Source organism: Chiloscyllium plagiosum, unplaced genomic scaffold (genome assembly GCF_037043375.1).
Source record: "Chiloscyllium plagiosum isolate Xiang-an unplaced genomic scaffold, Cpla_swu_hap1 HiC_scaffold_44, whole genome shotgun sequence".
Classification (NCBI taxonomy): domain Eukaryota; kingdom Metazoa; phylum Chordata; class Chondrichthyes; order Orectolobiformes; family Hemiscylliidae; genus Chiloscyllium; species Chiloscyllium plagiosum.
Genome location: NW_028270182.1, coordinates 20,977,120 through 20,993,319, shown reverse-complemented (window position 1 = coordinate 20,993,319; position 16,200 = coordinate 20,977,120). Strand labels below are relative to the sequence as shown.

Below are 16,200 nucleotides of genomic sequence, written 5' to 3'. Positions count from 1 at the left end.
GAGGTTTTCAAAGTCATGAGCACAGAGGAAATCGGGAGAAATCGTTTCTGCTCAATAAAAGGAATGTGCAAAGATAGCACAAACATCTTTTTGAGACCATTGCATGATTATTTAAACAGAAATAAGGTGCAGGGTTCTCACAGAATGCCCGACAGTGTTGAAGGGGTGTCCCCCCTGACAAGCATCCCACTCAGATCCCCTCCCCACATATCCCAGAGTTAACTCAGCCAGCCTTCCCATCCCTGAACACTATGGGCCATCCTCCCTAACCTACACATCCCTGAACACTATGTGGTAATTTAGCACGACCAATCCACCCGAACCCACACATCCCTGAACACTATGGGGTAACTTAGCACGACCAATCCACCCTAACCCACACATCCCTGAACACTATGGGGTAATTTAGCACGGCCAATCCACTCTAACCTACACATCCCTGAACACTATGGGGTAATTTAGCATGGCCAATCCACCCTAACCTACACATCCCTGAACACTATGGGGCAATTTAGCACGGCCAACCCACCCTAACCTACACATCCCTGAACACTATGGGGTAATTTAGCACGGCCAATCCACCCTAACCTGCACATCCCTGAACACTATGGGGTAATTTAGCACGGCCAATCCACCCTAACCTGCACATCCCTGAACACTATGGGGTAATTTAGCACGGCCAATCCACCCTAACCCACACATCCCTGAACACTATGGGGTAACTTAGCACGACCAATCCACCCTAACCCACACATCCCTGAACACTATGGGGTAATTTAGCACGGCCAATCCACTCTAACCTACACATCCCTGAACACTATGGGGTAATTTAGCACGGCCAATCCACCCTAACCTACACATCCCTGAACACTATGGGGCAATTTAGCATGGCCAATCCACCCTAACCTACACATCCCTGAACACTATGGGGTAATTTAGCATGGCCAATCCACCCTAACCTACACATCCCTGAACACTATGGGGCAATTTAGCATGGCCAATCCACCCTAACCTACACATCCCTGAACACGATGGGGCAATTTAGCACGGCCAACCCACCCTAACCTACACATCCCTGAACACTATGGGGTAATTTAGCATGGCCAATCCACCCTAACCTGCACATCCCTGAACACTATGGGGTAATTTAGCACGGCCAATCCACCCTAACCTGCACATCCCTGAACACTATGGGGTAATTTAGCACGGCCAATCCACCCTAACCTGCACATCCCTGAACACTATGGGGTAATTTAGCACGGCCAATCCACCCTAACCTGCACATCCCTGAACACTATGGGGTAATTTAGCACGGCCAATCCACCCTAACCCACACATCCCTGAACACTATGGGGTAACTTAGCACGAGCAATCCACCCTAACCCACACATCCCTGAACACTATGGGGTAATTTAGCACGGCCAATCCACCCTAACCTGCACATCCCTGAACACTATGGGGTAATTTAGCACGGCCAATCCACCCTAACCCACACATCCCTGAACACTATGGGGTAACTTAGCACGACCAATCCACCCTAACCCACACATCCCTGAACACTATGGGGTAATTTAGCACGGCCAATCCACTCTAACCTACACATCCCTGAACACTATGGGGTAATTTAGCACGGCCAATCCACCCTAACCTACACATCCCTGAACACTATGGGGCAATTTAGCATGGCCAATCCACCCTAACCTACACATCCCTGAACACTATGGGGTAATTTAGCATGGCCAATCCACCCTAACCTACACATCCCTGAACACTATGGGGCAATTTAGCATGGCCAATCCACCCTAACCTACACATCCCTGAACACGATGGGGCAATTTAGCACGGCCAACCCACCCTAACCTACACATCCCTGAACACTATGGGGTAATTTAGCATGGCCAATCCACCCTAACCTGCACATCCCTGAACACTATGGGGTAATTTAGCACGGCCAATCCACCCTAACCTGCACATCCCTGAACACTATGGGGTAATTTAGCACGGCCAATCCACCCTAACCTGCACATCCCTGAACACTATGGGGTAATTTAGCACGGCCAATCCACCCTAACCTGCACATCCCTGAACACTATGGGGTAATTTAGCATTGCCAATCCACCCTAACCTACACATCCCTGAACACTATGGGGTAATTTAGCATGGCCAATCCACCCTAACCTACACATCCCTGAACACTATGGGGCAATTTAGCATGGCCAATCCACCCTAACCTACACATCCCTGAACACTATGGGGCAATTTAGCATGGCCAATCCACCCTAACCTACACATCCCTGAACACGATGGGGCAATTTAGCACGGCCAATCCACCCTAACCTACACATCCCTGAACACGATGGGGCAATTTAGCACGGCCAACCCACCCTAACCTACACATCCCTGAACACTATGGGGTAATTTAGCATGGCCAATCCACCCTAACCTACACATCCCTGAACACTATGGGGCAATTTAGCACGGCCAATCCACCCTAACCTACACATCCCTGAACACGATGGGGCAATTTAGCACGGCCAATCCACCCTAACCTACACATCCCTGAACACGATGGGGCAATTTAGCACGGCCAACCCACCCTAACCTACACATCCCTGAACACTATGGGGTAATTTAGCACGGCCAATCCACCCTAACCTGCACATCCCTGAACACTATGGGGTAATTTAGCATTGCCAATCCACCCTAACCTACACACCCTGAACACTATGGGGTAATTTAGCATGGCCAATCCACCCTAACCTGCACATCCCTGAACACTATGGGGCAATTTAGCATGGCCAATCCACCCTAACATGCACATCCCTGAACAGTATGGGGTAATTTAGCATGGCCAATCCACCCTAACCTACACATCCCTGAACACTATGGGGTAATTTAGCATGGCCAATCCACCCTAACCTACACATCCCCGAAGACTATGGGGTAATTTAGCATGGCCAATCCACCCTAACCTACACATCCCCGAAGACTATGGGGTAATTTAGCATGGCCAATCCACCCTAACCTGCACATCCCTGAACACTATGGTGTAATTTAGCGTGGCCAAACCACCCTGACCTGCACTTCTTCGGACTGTGGGAGGAAACCGGAGCACCCGGAGGAAACCCATGCAGACATGGGGAGAATGTGCAAACTCCACACAGACAGTCGCCCGAGGCTGGAATCGAACCCTGGTCCCTGGCGCTGGGAGGCAGCAGTGCTAACCACTGAGCCACCGTGCTGGCCGTTATGGGGAAAGACTGGAGATTGGTGCTAGTCAAATTAGTCAGAAAGCCTGCAGAGATACAGGACCGAAGGGCTCCTGGACTGTAACCATCCTGGGATTCTGTGTGCTTCGAGATGGGGCAGGAGGTCAGGACTGGGGCACAAAGTTTAAAAACAAGGGGTCTCTCCTTCAAGGTGGATATGAGCAGAAATATCTGCCTTCAGATGGTCACAGTCTGTGGAATGCAGTGTAAGCGGGTGACTGAATACTCTCTCGGCAGACAGAGACAGATTCCTGACTGATGACGGAATCAGTGTTTCAGTTGTCGGTGGGTGAGTGCACTCGATTCCACAAACAGTTCAGTCTCAGATGGTGATGATGTGAAACATACCATTCAGCCCATCATGTCTGCACAGGCTCTTCACTGCAGCATTTGGAAACAGTGTCACTGTCCTGAGCCTTCCCACAATCCCACACAATGTTTCTATTCAAATAATCATCAAACACTCTCTTGAATACCTCACAACCTTATCTGATTAAATCTGACAGTGCAGCACTCCCTCAACACTGACCCTCTGACAGTGCAGCACTCCCTCAGCACTGACCTTCTGACAGTGTTGCCCTCCATCAGCACTGACCCTGTGACAGTGGGGCACTCCCTTAGCACTTTCCCTCTGACAGTATGGCACTCCCTCAGCACTGACCCTCTGACAGTGCTGCCCTCCATCAGCACTGACCCTCTGACAGTGCTGCACTCCCTCAGCACTTTCCCTCTGACAGTGCGGCACTCCCTCAGCACTGACCCTCTGACAGTGCGGCACTCCCTCAGCACTGACCCTCTGACAGTGCAACACTCCCTCAGCACTGACCCTCTGACAGTGCAACACTCCCTCAGCACTGACCCTCTGACAGTGCAGCACTCCCTCAGCATTGACCCTCTGACAGTGCGTCTCTCCCTCAGCACTGACCCTCTGACAGTGCAGCACTCCCTCAGCACTGACCCTCTGACAGTACGGCACTCCCTCAGCACTGACCCTCTGACAGTGCAACACTCCCTCAGTACTGACCCTCTGACAGTGCGGCACTCCCTCAGTACTGACCCTCTGACAGTGCAGCACTCCCTCAGCACTGACCCTCTGACAGTGCGGCACTCCCTCAGCACTGACCCTCTGACAGTGCGGCACTCCATCAGCACTGACAGTGTGGAGCTCTTAATTGCAGAGTTGTTGTGTTGTCCTGACGCTGGAGAAGGTGACAATCCCGGGAAAGATTGAGACTAGCGAGGTGTTTTGTAAAAATGATGGGTATTTGAAAACGGAGGCTTGGCGTCACTGGGAACCAGTGTGGGTCAGTTAGTGCTGGAGCGAGTGTGAGGTTTATGATGACTTGTTTAACGTGACCCTCAGCAGTGGCTGACTTACCCAGAGAACAGGCTCACCCAGACGTAAATAGGAGCCACTGTGTCACTAATGATAAACCATCATAAATAAACAGGATTCCTTCTTTGGATTGTAGTTCAATTTTATTGCAATTTATGCATACTACATTCACAGACAGTCCCACAGAGTGGAGGAAACAAATACCTAAGTAAGCATAGACACTCAGATTAGATTACCTACAGAGTGGAAACAGGCCCTTCGGCCCAACAAGTCACACCAACCCTCCGAAGAGTAACCCACCCAGACCCATTTCCCTTTGACTAATGCACCTAATAGCACAGGGAATTTAGAATGACCAATCTTCCCTAACCTGCACACCTTTGTGACTGTGGGAGGAGACCAGCGCAAACCCACGCAGACACGGGGAGAATGTGCAAACTCCGCACAGACAGTCGCCCGAGGCTGGAATCAAACCCGCGTTCCTGGCGCTGTGACGTAGCAATGCTGACCACTGAGCCACCGTGCCAGTCAGTTCATTAAAACGCAGCAGAGGTGTATACATGAAAAAGTGCTGTTTCTGACTGAGGTACACTACATTATGAGAGGCACAGGCAGAGTAGATCATGAGAGTCTCTTCCCCAAGGCAGACGTGTCTCAGACCAGAGGCATAAGTTGAAGATCGACAACACGGCGCTGGAAAAGCACAGCAAGTCAGGCAGCGTCCGAGGAGCAGGAAAATCAACGTTCGGGCATAAGGCCTTCAGCAGGAAAGGGTGATAATGGACTGTTGCTCGAAACGTCGACTCTCCTGCTCCCGGGATGCTGCCTGACCTGCTGTGCTTTTCCAGCACCACAGTCTCGACTCTGATCTCCAGCATCTGCCACTTGGTCCTCACTTTCTCCTCCGCCTCGGTTGAAGGTGAGGAGTACGTGGCTCAGAAGGGAGCTGAGAAAATTATTTTTGACCCAGAATGCGGTAGAAATATGGAACGTGCTCTCTGAGAGGGTGGTGGAGGCAGGTACACTAACAATTCAGAAACGTTTGGGTGAGCACTTTAAGCGTTAGGGTGATGGACCAAGTGCAGATAAATCCTTCGACACCAAACTATACTAATCCCATTTGTCTGCACTTGGTCCATCATTGACATGATGGGCCGAAGGGCCTGTTTTTGTGCTGTAGGACTCAATGAACGTCTCCCGTAGCAACCAGGGATGGCCAATGGCCCTCACAAATTGAGGTCATATTTCACACACACACTGGGGAGAGCTGGGAGCTTTGCAGGGAAACTTGGAGCAGGTTACACTGCACAATACCACCACCTGCTGGCAGAGGGTGGGTTCTGCGCAGGCAGTCAGGGTCAATCCAAGGAGGAGGCCATATTGCGTGTCTGTACCAGTGCACTGAGGGAGCTATTTAACCAGCTCCACTCCCTGACTTGCCTCCACCCTTCCAGTGTTTTTCCAGCTCTCCGTTTTGAAAGTTCCTCTGGAATCTGTTTCCACCAGAGAGTCATAGAGATGTACAGCACGGGAACAGTGCCTTCGGTCCAACCCGTCCATGCCGACCAGATATCCCAACCCAATCTAGTCCCACCTGCCAGCACCCGGCCCATATCCCTCCAAACCCTTCCTATTCATGTACCCATCCAAATGCCTCTTAAATGTTGTAATTGTACCAGCCTCCACCACATCCTCTGGCAGCTCATTCCATACATGCACCACCCTCTGTGTGAAAAAGTTGCCCCTCAGGTGTCTTTTATATCTTTCCCCTCTCACCCTAAACCTGTGCCCTCTAGTTCTGGATTCCCCGACCCCAGGGAAAAGACTTTGTCTATTTACCCTATCCATGCCCCTCATAATTTTGTAAATCTCTATAAGGTCACCCCTCAGCCTCCGATGCTCCGGCCCCAGCCTGTTCAGCCTCTCCCTGTAGCTCAGACCCTCCAACCCTGGCAACATCCTTGTAAAAACAATGACTGCAGATGGTGGAAACCAGATTCTGGATTAGTGGTGCTGGAAGAGCACAGCAGTTCAGGCAGCATCCGAGGAGCAGCGAAATCGACATTTCGGGCAAAAGCCCTTCATCCGGAATACAGGAATAGTGATGAAGGGCTTTTGCCCGAAACATCGATTTTACTGCTCCTCGGATGCTGCCTGAACTGCTGTGCTTTTCCAGCACCACTAATCCAGAACATCCTTGTAACTCTTTTCTGAACCCTTTCAAGTTTCACAACATCTTTCCGATAGGAAGGAGACCAGAATTGCACACAATATTCCAACAGTGGCCTAACCAATGTCCTGTACAGCCGCAACATGACCTCCCAACTCCTGTACTCAATACCCTGACCAATAAAGGAAAGCATACCAAACGCCTTCTTCACTATCCTATCTACCTGCGACTCCACTTTCAAGGAGCTATGAAGCTGCACTCCAAGGTCTCTTTGTTCAGCGACACTCCCCAGGACCTTACCATTCTGGATCATGCCAACACGATGGGTCAAAAGCACATTCTCCTCGTGCACAACCCCCTCCCCACCGCACCCGCGGGTCCATATTGCTATTTCTGCATTCATGTGGTTCCCAACTCTGCCACCAAAGGGAAAAACTACCCAGAAATCTCAGCACCAACAGTCAGCCATTTGTCAGTGTAAGTATTTCTGTCGCTAATTATCAATCAGTAAAAGCCTGACTTGTGCTGATGCTAAAGCTGACCATAGCTGGCTGGTCACAACTGAAGTGCAGGGGGACGATAGTCAAGTTGACGAAATGTGTAGATCACGCTCAGAGCACTGTGTACTGCAATTCCCACCTGCTTTAAAGGACACAACACACAAGGGAGAGGTAGAAAGGCCAGTCACTAGGTTGGGGGGATTGAGAGGGAGGTAACTACCCCAGGAGAGACTCAATGTTTCTGCAGTACCAGCTTGCCAGGACGCTGAGGGCAGTGGGAGCTGATCGTGGTCTTTGAAGGGGTTTCAATAAGGTGGGTGTCCCATTTGTGGGAGGAGACCATGACTACTCATCTCAGACTGTCCCTAATAAATCCAGTCAGGACTTCAATAGAAATGCCTTCACCCAGATAGTGCAAGAGAAGGGAGGTACAGAGATAGGGAGGGGGTGTAGGGGCTGGAGGGGGTTACAGAGATAGGGAGGGGTGTAGGGGCTGGAGGGGGTTACAGAGATAGGGAGGGGTATAGGGGCTGGAGGGGGTTACAGAGATAGGGAGGGGGTGTAGGGGCTGGAGGGGGTTACAGAGATAGGGAGGGGGTGTATGGGCTGGAGGGGGTTACAGAGATAGGGAGGGGTATAGGGGCTGGAGGGGGTTACAGAGATAGGGAGGGGTATAGGGGATGGAGGGGGTTACAGAGATAGGGAGGGGGTGTAGGGGCTGGAGGGGGTTACAGAGATAGGGAGGGTTCTGGGCCACTGAAGGATCAGAGAGCAGAATGAGACTTGTACACCAAGATTGTTTGATGTTGACCCTCCAATTATGTTTCAATGACCTTTTTCCAAGCTACGGTTCCCAAATGTGCTCCTGTATTTCTCCCAGCTGTCCTGCAGCCTAAGCACGCAATCCTCAACATGGTAAGGACTCTGAGGAAGCACCCTTGCTTCTGTTGCATCCCTGGCACTCAGCGATGGGCAAACTATTCACCTGTGGGGGGCATCAGAGGTGCAGCCAAGTGACAGGAGTGGACACTGGGCATTGGGGGTCATTGGATGTTTTGGGGCTACCACATGGCCCAGAAAGTCAACCAGAAAAGAGGGAGAGGTCGGAGCAGAAGCTCACAGAAGATGAAGCGAGCTGCCGAAATTCACGTTTTCAGTCTCTAGGCCTTGAATTCGCTTCTGACGCTGGGTTTATTGGTCAAGATGACCTCGATATCGCTGAGAATCTGTGGAGTCAGCTGAGGAAGGATCTGGACAGAGAAAATATCAACAATGTGATCAGCTACTCAGCAATGAGAACCCTGAATGAGAACATCCCAACAAACCAACAGGGCACGGTAATTGTGGACAGCGAGGACTGCAGAGGCTGGGCATCAGGCTCGAGAGGGTGGTGCTGGAAAAGCACAGCTGGTCAGGCAGCATCCGAGGAGCAGGGAAATCGACATTTCGGGCATAAACCCTTCATCAGGAATGTGAGGAAAATCTTATGCCCCGACTAACTGCGCTTTTCCAGCACCAGTTTTCAGTCCAGTGCACAATAAAATGGCAATACTCAACAGAAAACCAACAAACTGCTAAATCTTCCTCAATGACCTCGAGGAGAAATAGTCATAACAGAGATGAAAACTATATCGATTTCAAACATGAGATCAGTCACCAAACACTCCCAGGACAGGGACAGCACGGGGTTAGATACAGAGTAAAGCTCCCTCTACACTGTCCCCATCAAATACTCACAGGACAGGGACTGCACGGGGTTCGATACAGAGTAAAGCTCCCTCTACACTGTCCCCCTCAAACACTCCAGGACAGGGACAGCACGGGGCTAGATACAGAGTAAAGCTCCCTCTACACTGTCCCCATCAAATACTCACAGGACAGGGACTGCACGGGGTTAGATACAGAGTAAAGCTCCCTCTACACTGTCCCCCTCAAACACTCCCAGGACAGGGACAGCACGGGGCTAGATACAGAGTAAAGCTCCCTCTACACTGTCCCCATCAAATACTCACAGCACAGGGACAGCACAGGGTTAGATACAGAGTAAAGCTCCCTCTACACTGTCCCCATCAAACACTCCCAGGACAGGGACAGCACGGGGCTAGATACAGAGTAAATCTCTCTCTACACTGTCCCCATCAAACACTCCCAGGACAGGGACAGCACAGGGTTAGATACAGAGTAAAGCTTCCTCTACACTGTCCCCATCAAACACTCCGAGGACAGGGACAGCACGGGGATAGATACAGAGTAAAGCTCCCTCTACACTGTCCCCCCATCAGACACTCCCAGCACAGCGACAGCACGGGGCTAGATACAGGGTAAATCTTCCTCTACACTGTCCCCCATCAAACACTCCCAGGACAGGGACAGCACAGGGTTAGATACCGAGTGAAGCTTCCTCTACACTGTCCCCATCAAACACTCCCAGGACAGTAACAGCACGGGGTAAGATACATGGTAAAGCTCTCTCTACACTGTCCCCATCAAACATTCCCAGGACAGGGACAGCACGGGGATAGATACAGAGTAAAGCTTCCTCTACACTCTCCCCCATCAAACACTCCCAGGGACAGGGACAGCACGGGGTTAGATACAGAGTAAAGCTCCCTCTAGACTGTCCTCATCAAACACTCCCAGGACAGGGACAGCACGGAGCTAGATGCAGAGTAAAGCTCCCTCTAGACTGTCCTCATCAAACACTCCCAGGACAGGGACAGCACGGGGCTAATACAGAGTAAAGCTTCCTCTACACTGTCCCACCATCAAACACTCCCAGGACAGGGACAGCACGGGGCTAGATACAGAGTAAAGCTCGCTCTACACTGTCCCCATCAAACACTCCCAGGACAGGGACAGCACGGGGCTAGATACAGAGTAAAGCTCTCTCTACACTGTCCCCCCATCAAACACTCCCAGGGTCAGGGACAGCACGGGGTAAGATACAGAGTAAAGCTTCCCCTACACTGTCCCCATCAAACACTCCCAGGACAGGGACAGCACAGGGTTGGATACAGAGTAAAGCTCCCTCTACACTGTCCCCCTAAAACACTCCCAGGAACAGGGACAGCACGGCGTTAGATACAGAGTAAAGCTGCTTCTACAGTGTCCCCATCAAACACTCCCAGGACAGGGACAGCACGAGGTTAGATACAGAGTAAAGCTCTCTCTGCACTGTCCCCCATCAAACACTCCCAGCGCAGTGACAGCACAGGCTTGGGTACAGAGTAAAGTTCCCTCTACACTGTCCCCCAATCAAACACTCCCTGGACAAGGACAGCACACGGTTGGATACAAAGTAAAGCTCTCTCTTCACTGACCCCATCAACACAGCCAGGACAGGGACAGCACGGTGTTAGGTACAGAGTAAAGCACCCGCGACACTGTCCCCCTCATTAAACACTCCCAGGACAGGGACAGCATGGGGTTGGATACAGAGTAAAGCTCCATCTACACTGTCCCCATGACACACTCTCAGGACAGGGACTGCGTGGGGTTAGATACTGAGTAAAGCTCTCTCTACACTGTCCCCATGACACACTCTCAGAACAGGGTAGCACGGTATTAGATACAGAGTAAAGCTCCATCTATACACTGTCCCCATCAAACTCTCCCAGGACAGGGACAGCACGGGGTTACACTGTCCCACTAAAAGACTCCCATGACAGGGACAGCACGGGGTTAGATACACAGTAATGCTCCCTCTACACTGTCCCACTAAAAGACTCCCATGACAGGGACAGCACGGGGCTAGATACAGGTTAAAGCTCTCTCTACACTCACCCCATCAAACACTCCCAGGGCCGGGACAGCACGGGGCTAGACACAGAGTAAAGCTCCTTCTACACTGTCCCCATCAAACACTCCGAGGACAGGGACAGCACAGGGTTGGAGACAGAGTAAAGCTCTCTCTACACTGTCCCCATCAACCACTCCCAGGACAGGGACAGCATGGGGTTAGATACAGGTTAAAGCACTCTCTACATTGTCCCCATCAAACACTCCCAGGACAGGGACAGCACGGGGTTAGATACAGGGTAAAGCTCTCTCTACACTGTCCCCCATCAAACACTCCGAGGACAGGGACAGCACAGCGTTGGAGACAGAGTAAAGCTCCCTCTACACTGTCCCCATCAAACACTCCCAGGACAGGGACAGCGTGGGGGTAGATACAGAGTAAAGCTCTCTCTACACTGTCCGCATCAAACACTCCCAGGGACAGGGACAACATGGGGTTAGATAAAGGTAAAGCTCCCTCTACACTGTCCCCCATCAAACACTCCGAGGACAGGGACAGCACGGGGTTAGATACAGAGTAAAGCTCCTTCTACACTGTCCCCATCAAACACTCCCAGGACAGGGACAGCACGGGGTTGGATACAGAGTAAAGCTTCCTCTACACTGTCCCCCCCATCAAACACTCCCAGGACAGGGACAGCACGGGGTTAGATACAGATTAAAGCTCACTCTACACTGTCCCCATCAAACACTCCCAGGACAGGGACAGCACGGGGTTAGATACAGAGTAAAGCTCTCTCTACACTGTTCGCCCCCATCAAACACTCCCAGGACAGGGGCACCATGGGGTTGGATACTGAGTAAAACTCCCTCTACACTGTCCCGATCAAACTCTCTCAGGACAGGGACAGCTCGGGGTATGATAAAGTGTAAAGCTCCCTCTGCACTGACCCCATAAACACTGCCAGGACAGTGCCAGCACGGTGTTAGATACAGAGTAAAGCTCCCTCTACACTGTCCCCCTCATTAAACACTCCCAGGACAGGGACAGCAAGGGGTTGGATACTAAGTAACGCTCCCTCCACACTTTCCCCATGAAACACTCTCAGAACAGGTTCAGCACGGGATTAGATACAGAGTAAAGCTCGCTCTACACTGTCCCCATCAAACACTCCCAGGACAGCGACCGCACAGGGTTAGATACAGAGTAAAGCTCCCTCTACACTGTCCCCATCAAACACTCCCATGGACATGGACAGCACAGGGTTGGATACTGAGTAAAGCTCCCTCTACACTGTCCACATCAAACACTCCCAGCATAGGGACAGCACAGGGTTGGATACAGAGTAAAGCGCCCTCTACACTATCCCCATCAGACACTCCCAGGACAGAGACAGCGCTGGGATAGATACAGGTTAAAGCTCCCTCTGCACTGTCCCCATCAAACACTCCCAGGACAGGGACAGCACGGGGTTAGATACAGAGTAAAGCTCCCTCTCCACTGTCCCCCTCAAATACTCCCAGGACAGGGACAGCACGGGGTTAGATACAGAGTAAAGCTCCCTCTACACTGTCCCCCATCAAACACTCCCAGGACAGGGACAGCACGGGGCTAGATACAGAGTAAATCTCTCTCTACACTGTCCCCATCAAACACTCCCAGGACAGGGACAGCACGGGGCTAGATACAGAGTAAATCTCTCTCTACACTGTCCCCCATCAAACACTCCCAGGACAGGGACAGCACGGGGCTAGATACAGAGTAAATCTCTCTCTACACTGTCCCCCATCAAACACTCCCAGGACAGGGACAGCACGGGGCTAGATACAGAGTAAATCTCTCTCTACACTGTCCCCCATCAAACACTCCCAGGACAGGGACAGCACAGGGTTGGATACAGGTGAAAGCTCCCTCTACACTGTCCCCATCAAACACTCCCAGGACAGGGACAGCATGGGGTTGGATACAGAGTAAAGCTCCTTCTACACTGTCCTCCCATCAAACACTCCCAGGACAGGGACAGCACGGGGCGAGGTACAGGGTAAAGCTCCCTGTACAGTGTCCCTCATCAAACCCTCCCAGGACAGGGAAAGCACGGGGCTAGATACAGGGTAAATCTTCCTCTACACTGTCCCCAAAAAACACTCCCAGCACAGGTACAGCACAGGGTTGGATACAGAGTAAAGCTCTCTCTTCACTGACCCCATCAACACTCCCAGGACAGTGCCAGCACAGTGTTAGGTACAGAGTAAAGCACCCGCGACACTGTCCCCCTCATTAAACACTCAGAGGACAGGGACAGCACGGTGTTAGGTACAGAGTAAAGCTCCCTCTACACTGTCCCCATGACACACTCTCAGGACAGGGTCAGCACGGGATTAGATACAGGGTAAAGCTCTCTCTACACTGTCCCCAATCAAACACTCCCAGCAAATGGACAGCACAGGGTTGGATACAGAGCAAAGCTTCCTCTACACTGTCCCCCCATCAAACACTCCCAGGGCAGGTACAGCACGGGGTTAGATACAGAGTAATGCTCTCTCTACACTGTCCCCCAAAAACACTCCCAGGACAGGGACAGCACGGGGTTAGATACAGAGTAAAGCTCTCTCTACACTGTCCCCATCAAACACTCCCAGGACATGGACAGCACGGGGTTAGATACAGAGTAAAGCTCCCTCTACACTGTCCCCAACAAACACTCCCAGGGCAGGGTCAGCACGGGGCTAGATACAGGGTAAAGCTCCCTCTACACTGTCCCCATCAAACACCCCAGGTCAGGGACAGCACGGGGTTAGACACAGAGTAAAGCTCTCTCTACACTGTCCCCCCATCAAACACTCCCAGAACAGGGACAGCACAGGGTTGGATACAGGTTAAAGCTCTCTCTACACTGTCCCCATCAAACACTCCCAGGACAGGGACAGCACAGGGTTGGATACAGAGTAAAGCTTCCTCTACACTATCCTAATCAAACACTCCCAGGACAGCGACCGCACGGTGTTAGATACAGGGTAAAGCTCCCTCTACACTGTCCCCATCAAATACCCCAGGTCAGGGACAGCACGGGGTTAGACACAGAGTAAAGCTCCCTCTACACTGTCCCCCCATCAAACACTTCCAGGGCAGGTACAGCACGGGGCTAGATACAGAGTAATGCTCTCTCTACACTGTCCCCCTAAAACACTCCCAGGGACAGGGACAGCACGGGGTTAGACACAGGGTCAAGCTCCCTCTGCACTGTCCCCCTAAAACACTCCTAGGGACAGGGACAGCACGGAGATCGATACAGAGTAAAGCTCCCTCTACACTGTCCCCATCAAACACTCCCAGGACATGGACAGCACGGGGTTAGATACAGAGTAAAGCTCCCTCTACACTGTCCCCATCAAACACTCCCAGGGCAGGGTCAGCACGGGGCTAGATACAGGGTAAAGCTCCCTCTACACTGTCCCCATCAAACTCTCCCAGCAGAGGGGCAGCACAGGGTTCGATACAGAGTAAAGCTCCCTATACACTGTTCCCCCCATCAAACAGTCCCAGGGCAGGGACAGCACGGGGTTGGATACACAGTAAAGCTCCCTCTATGCTGTCCCCATCAAACACTCCCAGCAGAGGGACAGCACAGTGTTAGATACAGAGTAAAGCTCCCTCTACACTGTCCCCATCAAACACCCCAGGTCAGGGACAGCACGGGGTTAGACACAGAGTAAAGCTCTCTCTACACTGTCCCCCCATCAAACACTCCCAGAACAGGGACAGCACAGGGTTGGATACAGGTTAAAGCTCTCTCTACACTGTCCCCATCAAACACTCCCAGGACAGGGACAGCACGGGGTTAGATACAGAGTAAAGCTCCCTCTACACTGTCCCCATCAAACACTCCCAGCACAGGGACAGCACAGGGTTGGATACAGAGTAAAGCTCCCTCTCCACTGTCACCCTCAAACAGTCCCAGCACAGGGACAGCACAGGGTTGAAGACAGAGGGTGGTGGTGGAAGGTTGTTTTTCAGACTGGAGGCCTGTGCCCAGTGGAGTGCCACAAGGATTGGTGCTGGGCCCTCTACCTTTTGTCATTTACATAAATGATTTGAATGTGAGCATAAGAGGTACAGTTAGTAAGTTTGCAGATGACACCAAAATTGGAGGTGTCATGGACAGCGAAGAGGGTTACCTCAGATTACAACAGGATCTGGACCAGATGGGCCAATGGGCTGAAAAGTTGCAGATGGCGTTTAATTCAGAAAAATGCGAGGTGCTGCATTTTGGGAAAGCAAATCTTAGCTGGACTTATACACTTAATGGTAAGGTCCTAGGGAGTGTTGCTGAACAAAGAGACCTTGGAGTGCAGGTTCATAGCTCCTTGAAAGTGGAGTCGCAGGTAGATAGGATAGTGAAGAAGGCGTTTGGTATGCTTTCCTTTATTGGTCAGGGTATTGAGTACAGGAGTTGGGAGGTCATGTTGCGGCTGTACAGGACATTTGTTAGGCCACTGTTGGAATATTGCGTGCAATTCTGGTCTCCTTCCTATCGGAAAGATGTTGTGAAACTTGAAAGGGTTCAGAAAAGATTTACAAGGATGTTGCCAGGGTTGGAGGATCTGAGCTACAGGGAGAGGCTGAACAGGCTGGGGCTGTTTTCCCTGGAGCGTCGGAGGCTGAGGGGTGACCTTATAGAGGTTTATAAAATCATGAGGGGGATGGTTAGGATAAATAGACAAGGTCTTTTCCCTGGGGTGGGGGAGTCCAGAACTAGAGGGCATAGGTTTAGGGTGAGAGGGGAAAGATATAAAAGAGACTTAAGGGGTAGGGGTTGGAGGGGGTTACAGAGATAGGGAGGCGGTGCCGGGGCTGGAGGGGGTTACAGAGATAGGGAGGGGGTGTAGGGGATGGAGGGGGTTACAGAGATAGGGAGGGGTGTAGGGGCTGGAGGGGGGTTACAGAGATAGGGAGGGGGTGTAGGGGCTGGAGGGGTTTACAGAGATAGGGAGGGGGTGTAGGGGATGGAGGGGGTTACTGAGATAGGGAGGGGGTGTAGGGGCTGGAGGAGGTTACAGAGATAGGGAGGGGGTGTTGGGGCTGGAGGGGGTTACAGAGATAGGGAGGGGGTGTAGGGGCTGGAGGGGGTTACAGAGATAGGGAGGGGTGTTGGGGCTGGAGTTGGTTACAGAGATAGGGAGGGGGTG

General features: G+C 51.7%; 1 protein-coding gene across 1 annotated transcript in view; it reads right to left on the bottom strand.

The window, feature by feature from the left end:
• Nucleotides 1–6,747: 6,747 nt before the first annotated feature.
• Nucleotides 6,748–16,200, bottom strand: part of LOC122547338 (voltage-gated potassium channel subunit beta-3-like) — an 80,127-nt gene continuing 70,674 nt past the window's right edge. The window contains exon 13 of the mRNA XM_087982877.1: nucleotides 6,748–8,525. Within this exon, the coding sequence (XP_087839003.1) occupies nucleotides 8,436–8,525 (90 nt within the window). The 3' untranslated portion in view covers nucleotides 6,748–8,435. The remainder of the gene's footprint in view (nucleotides 8,526–16,200) is intronic.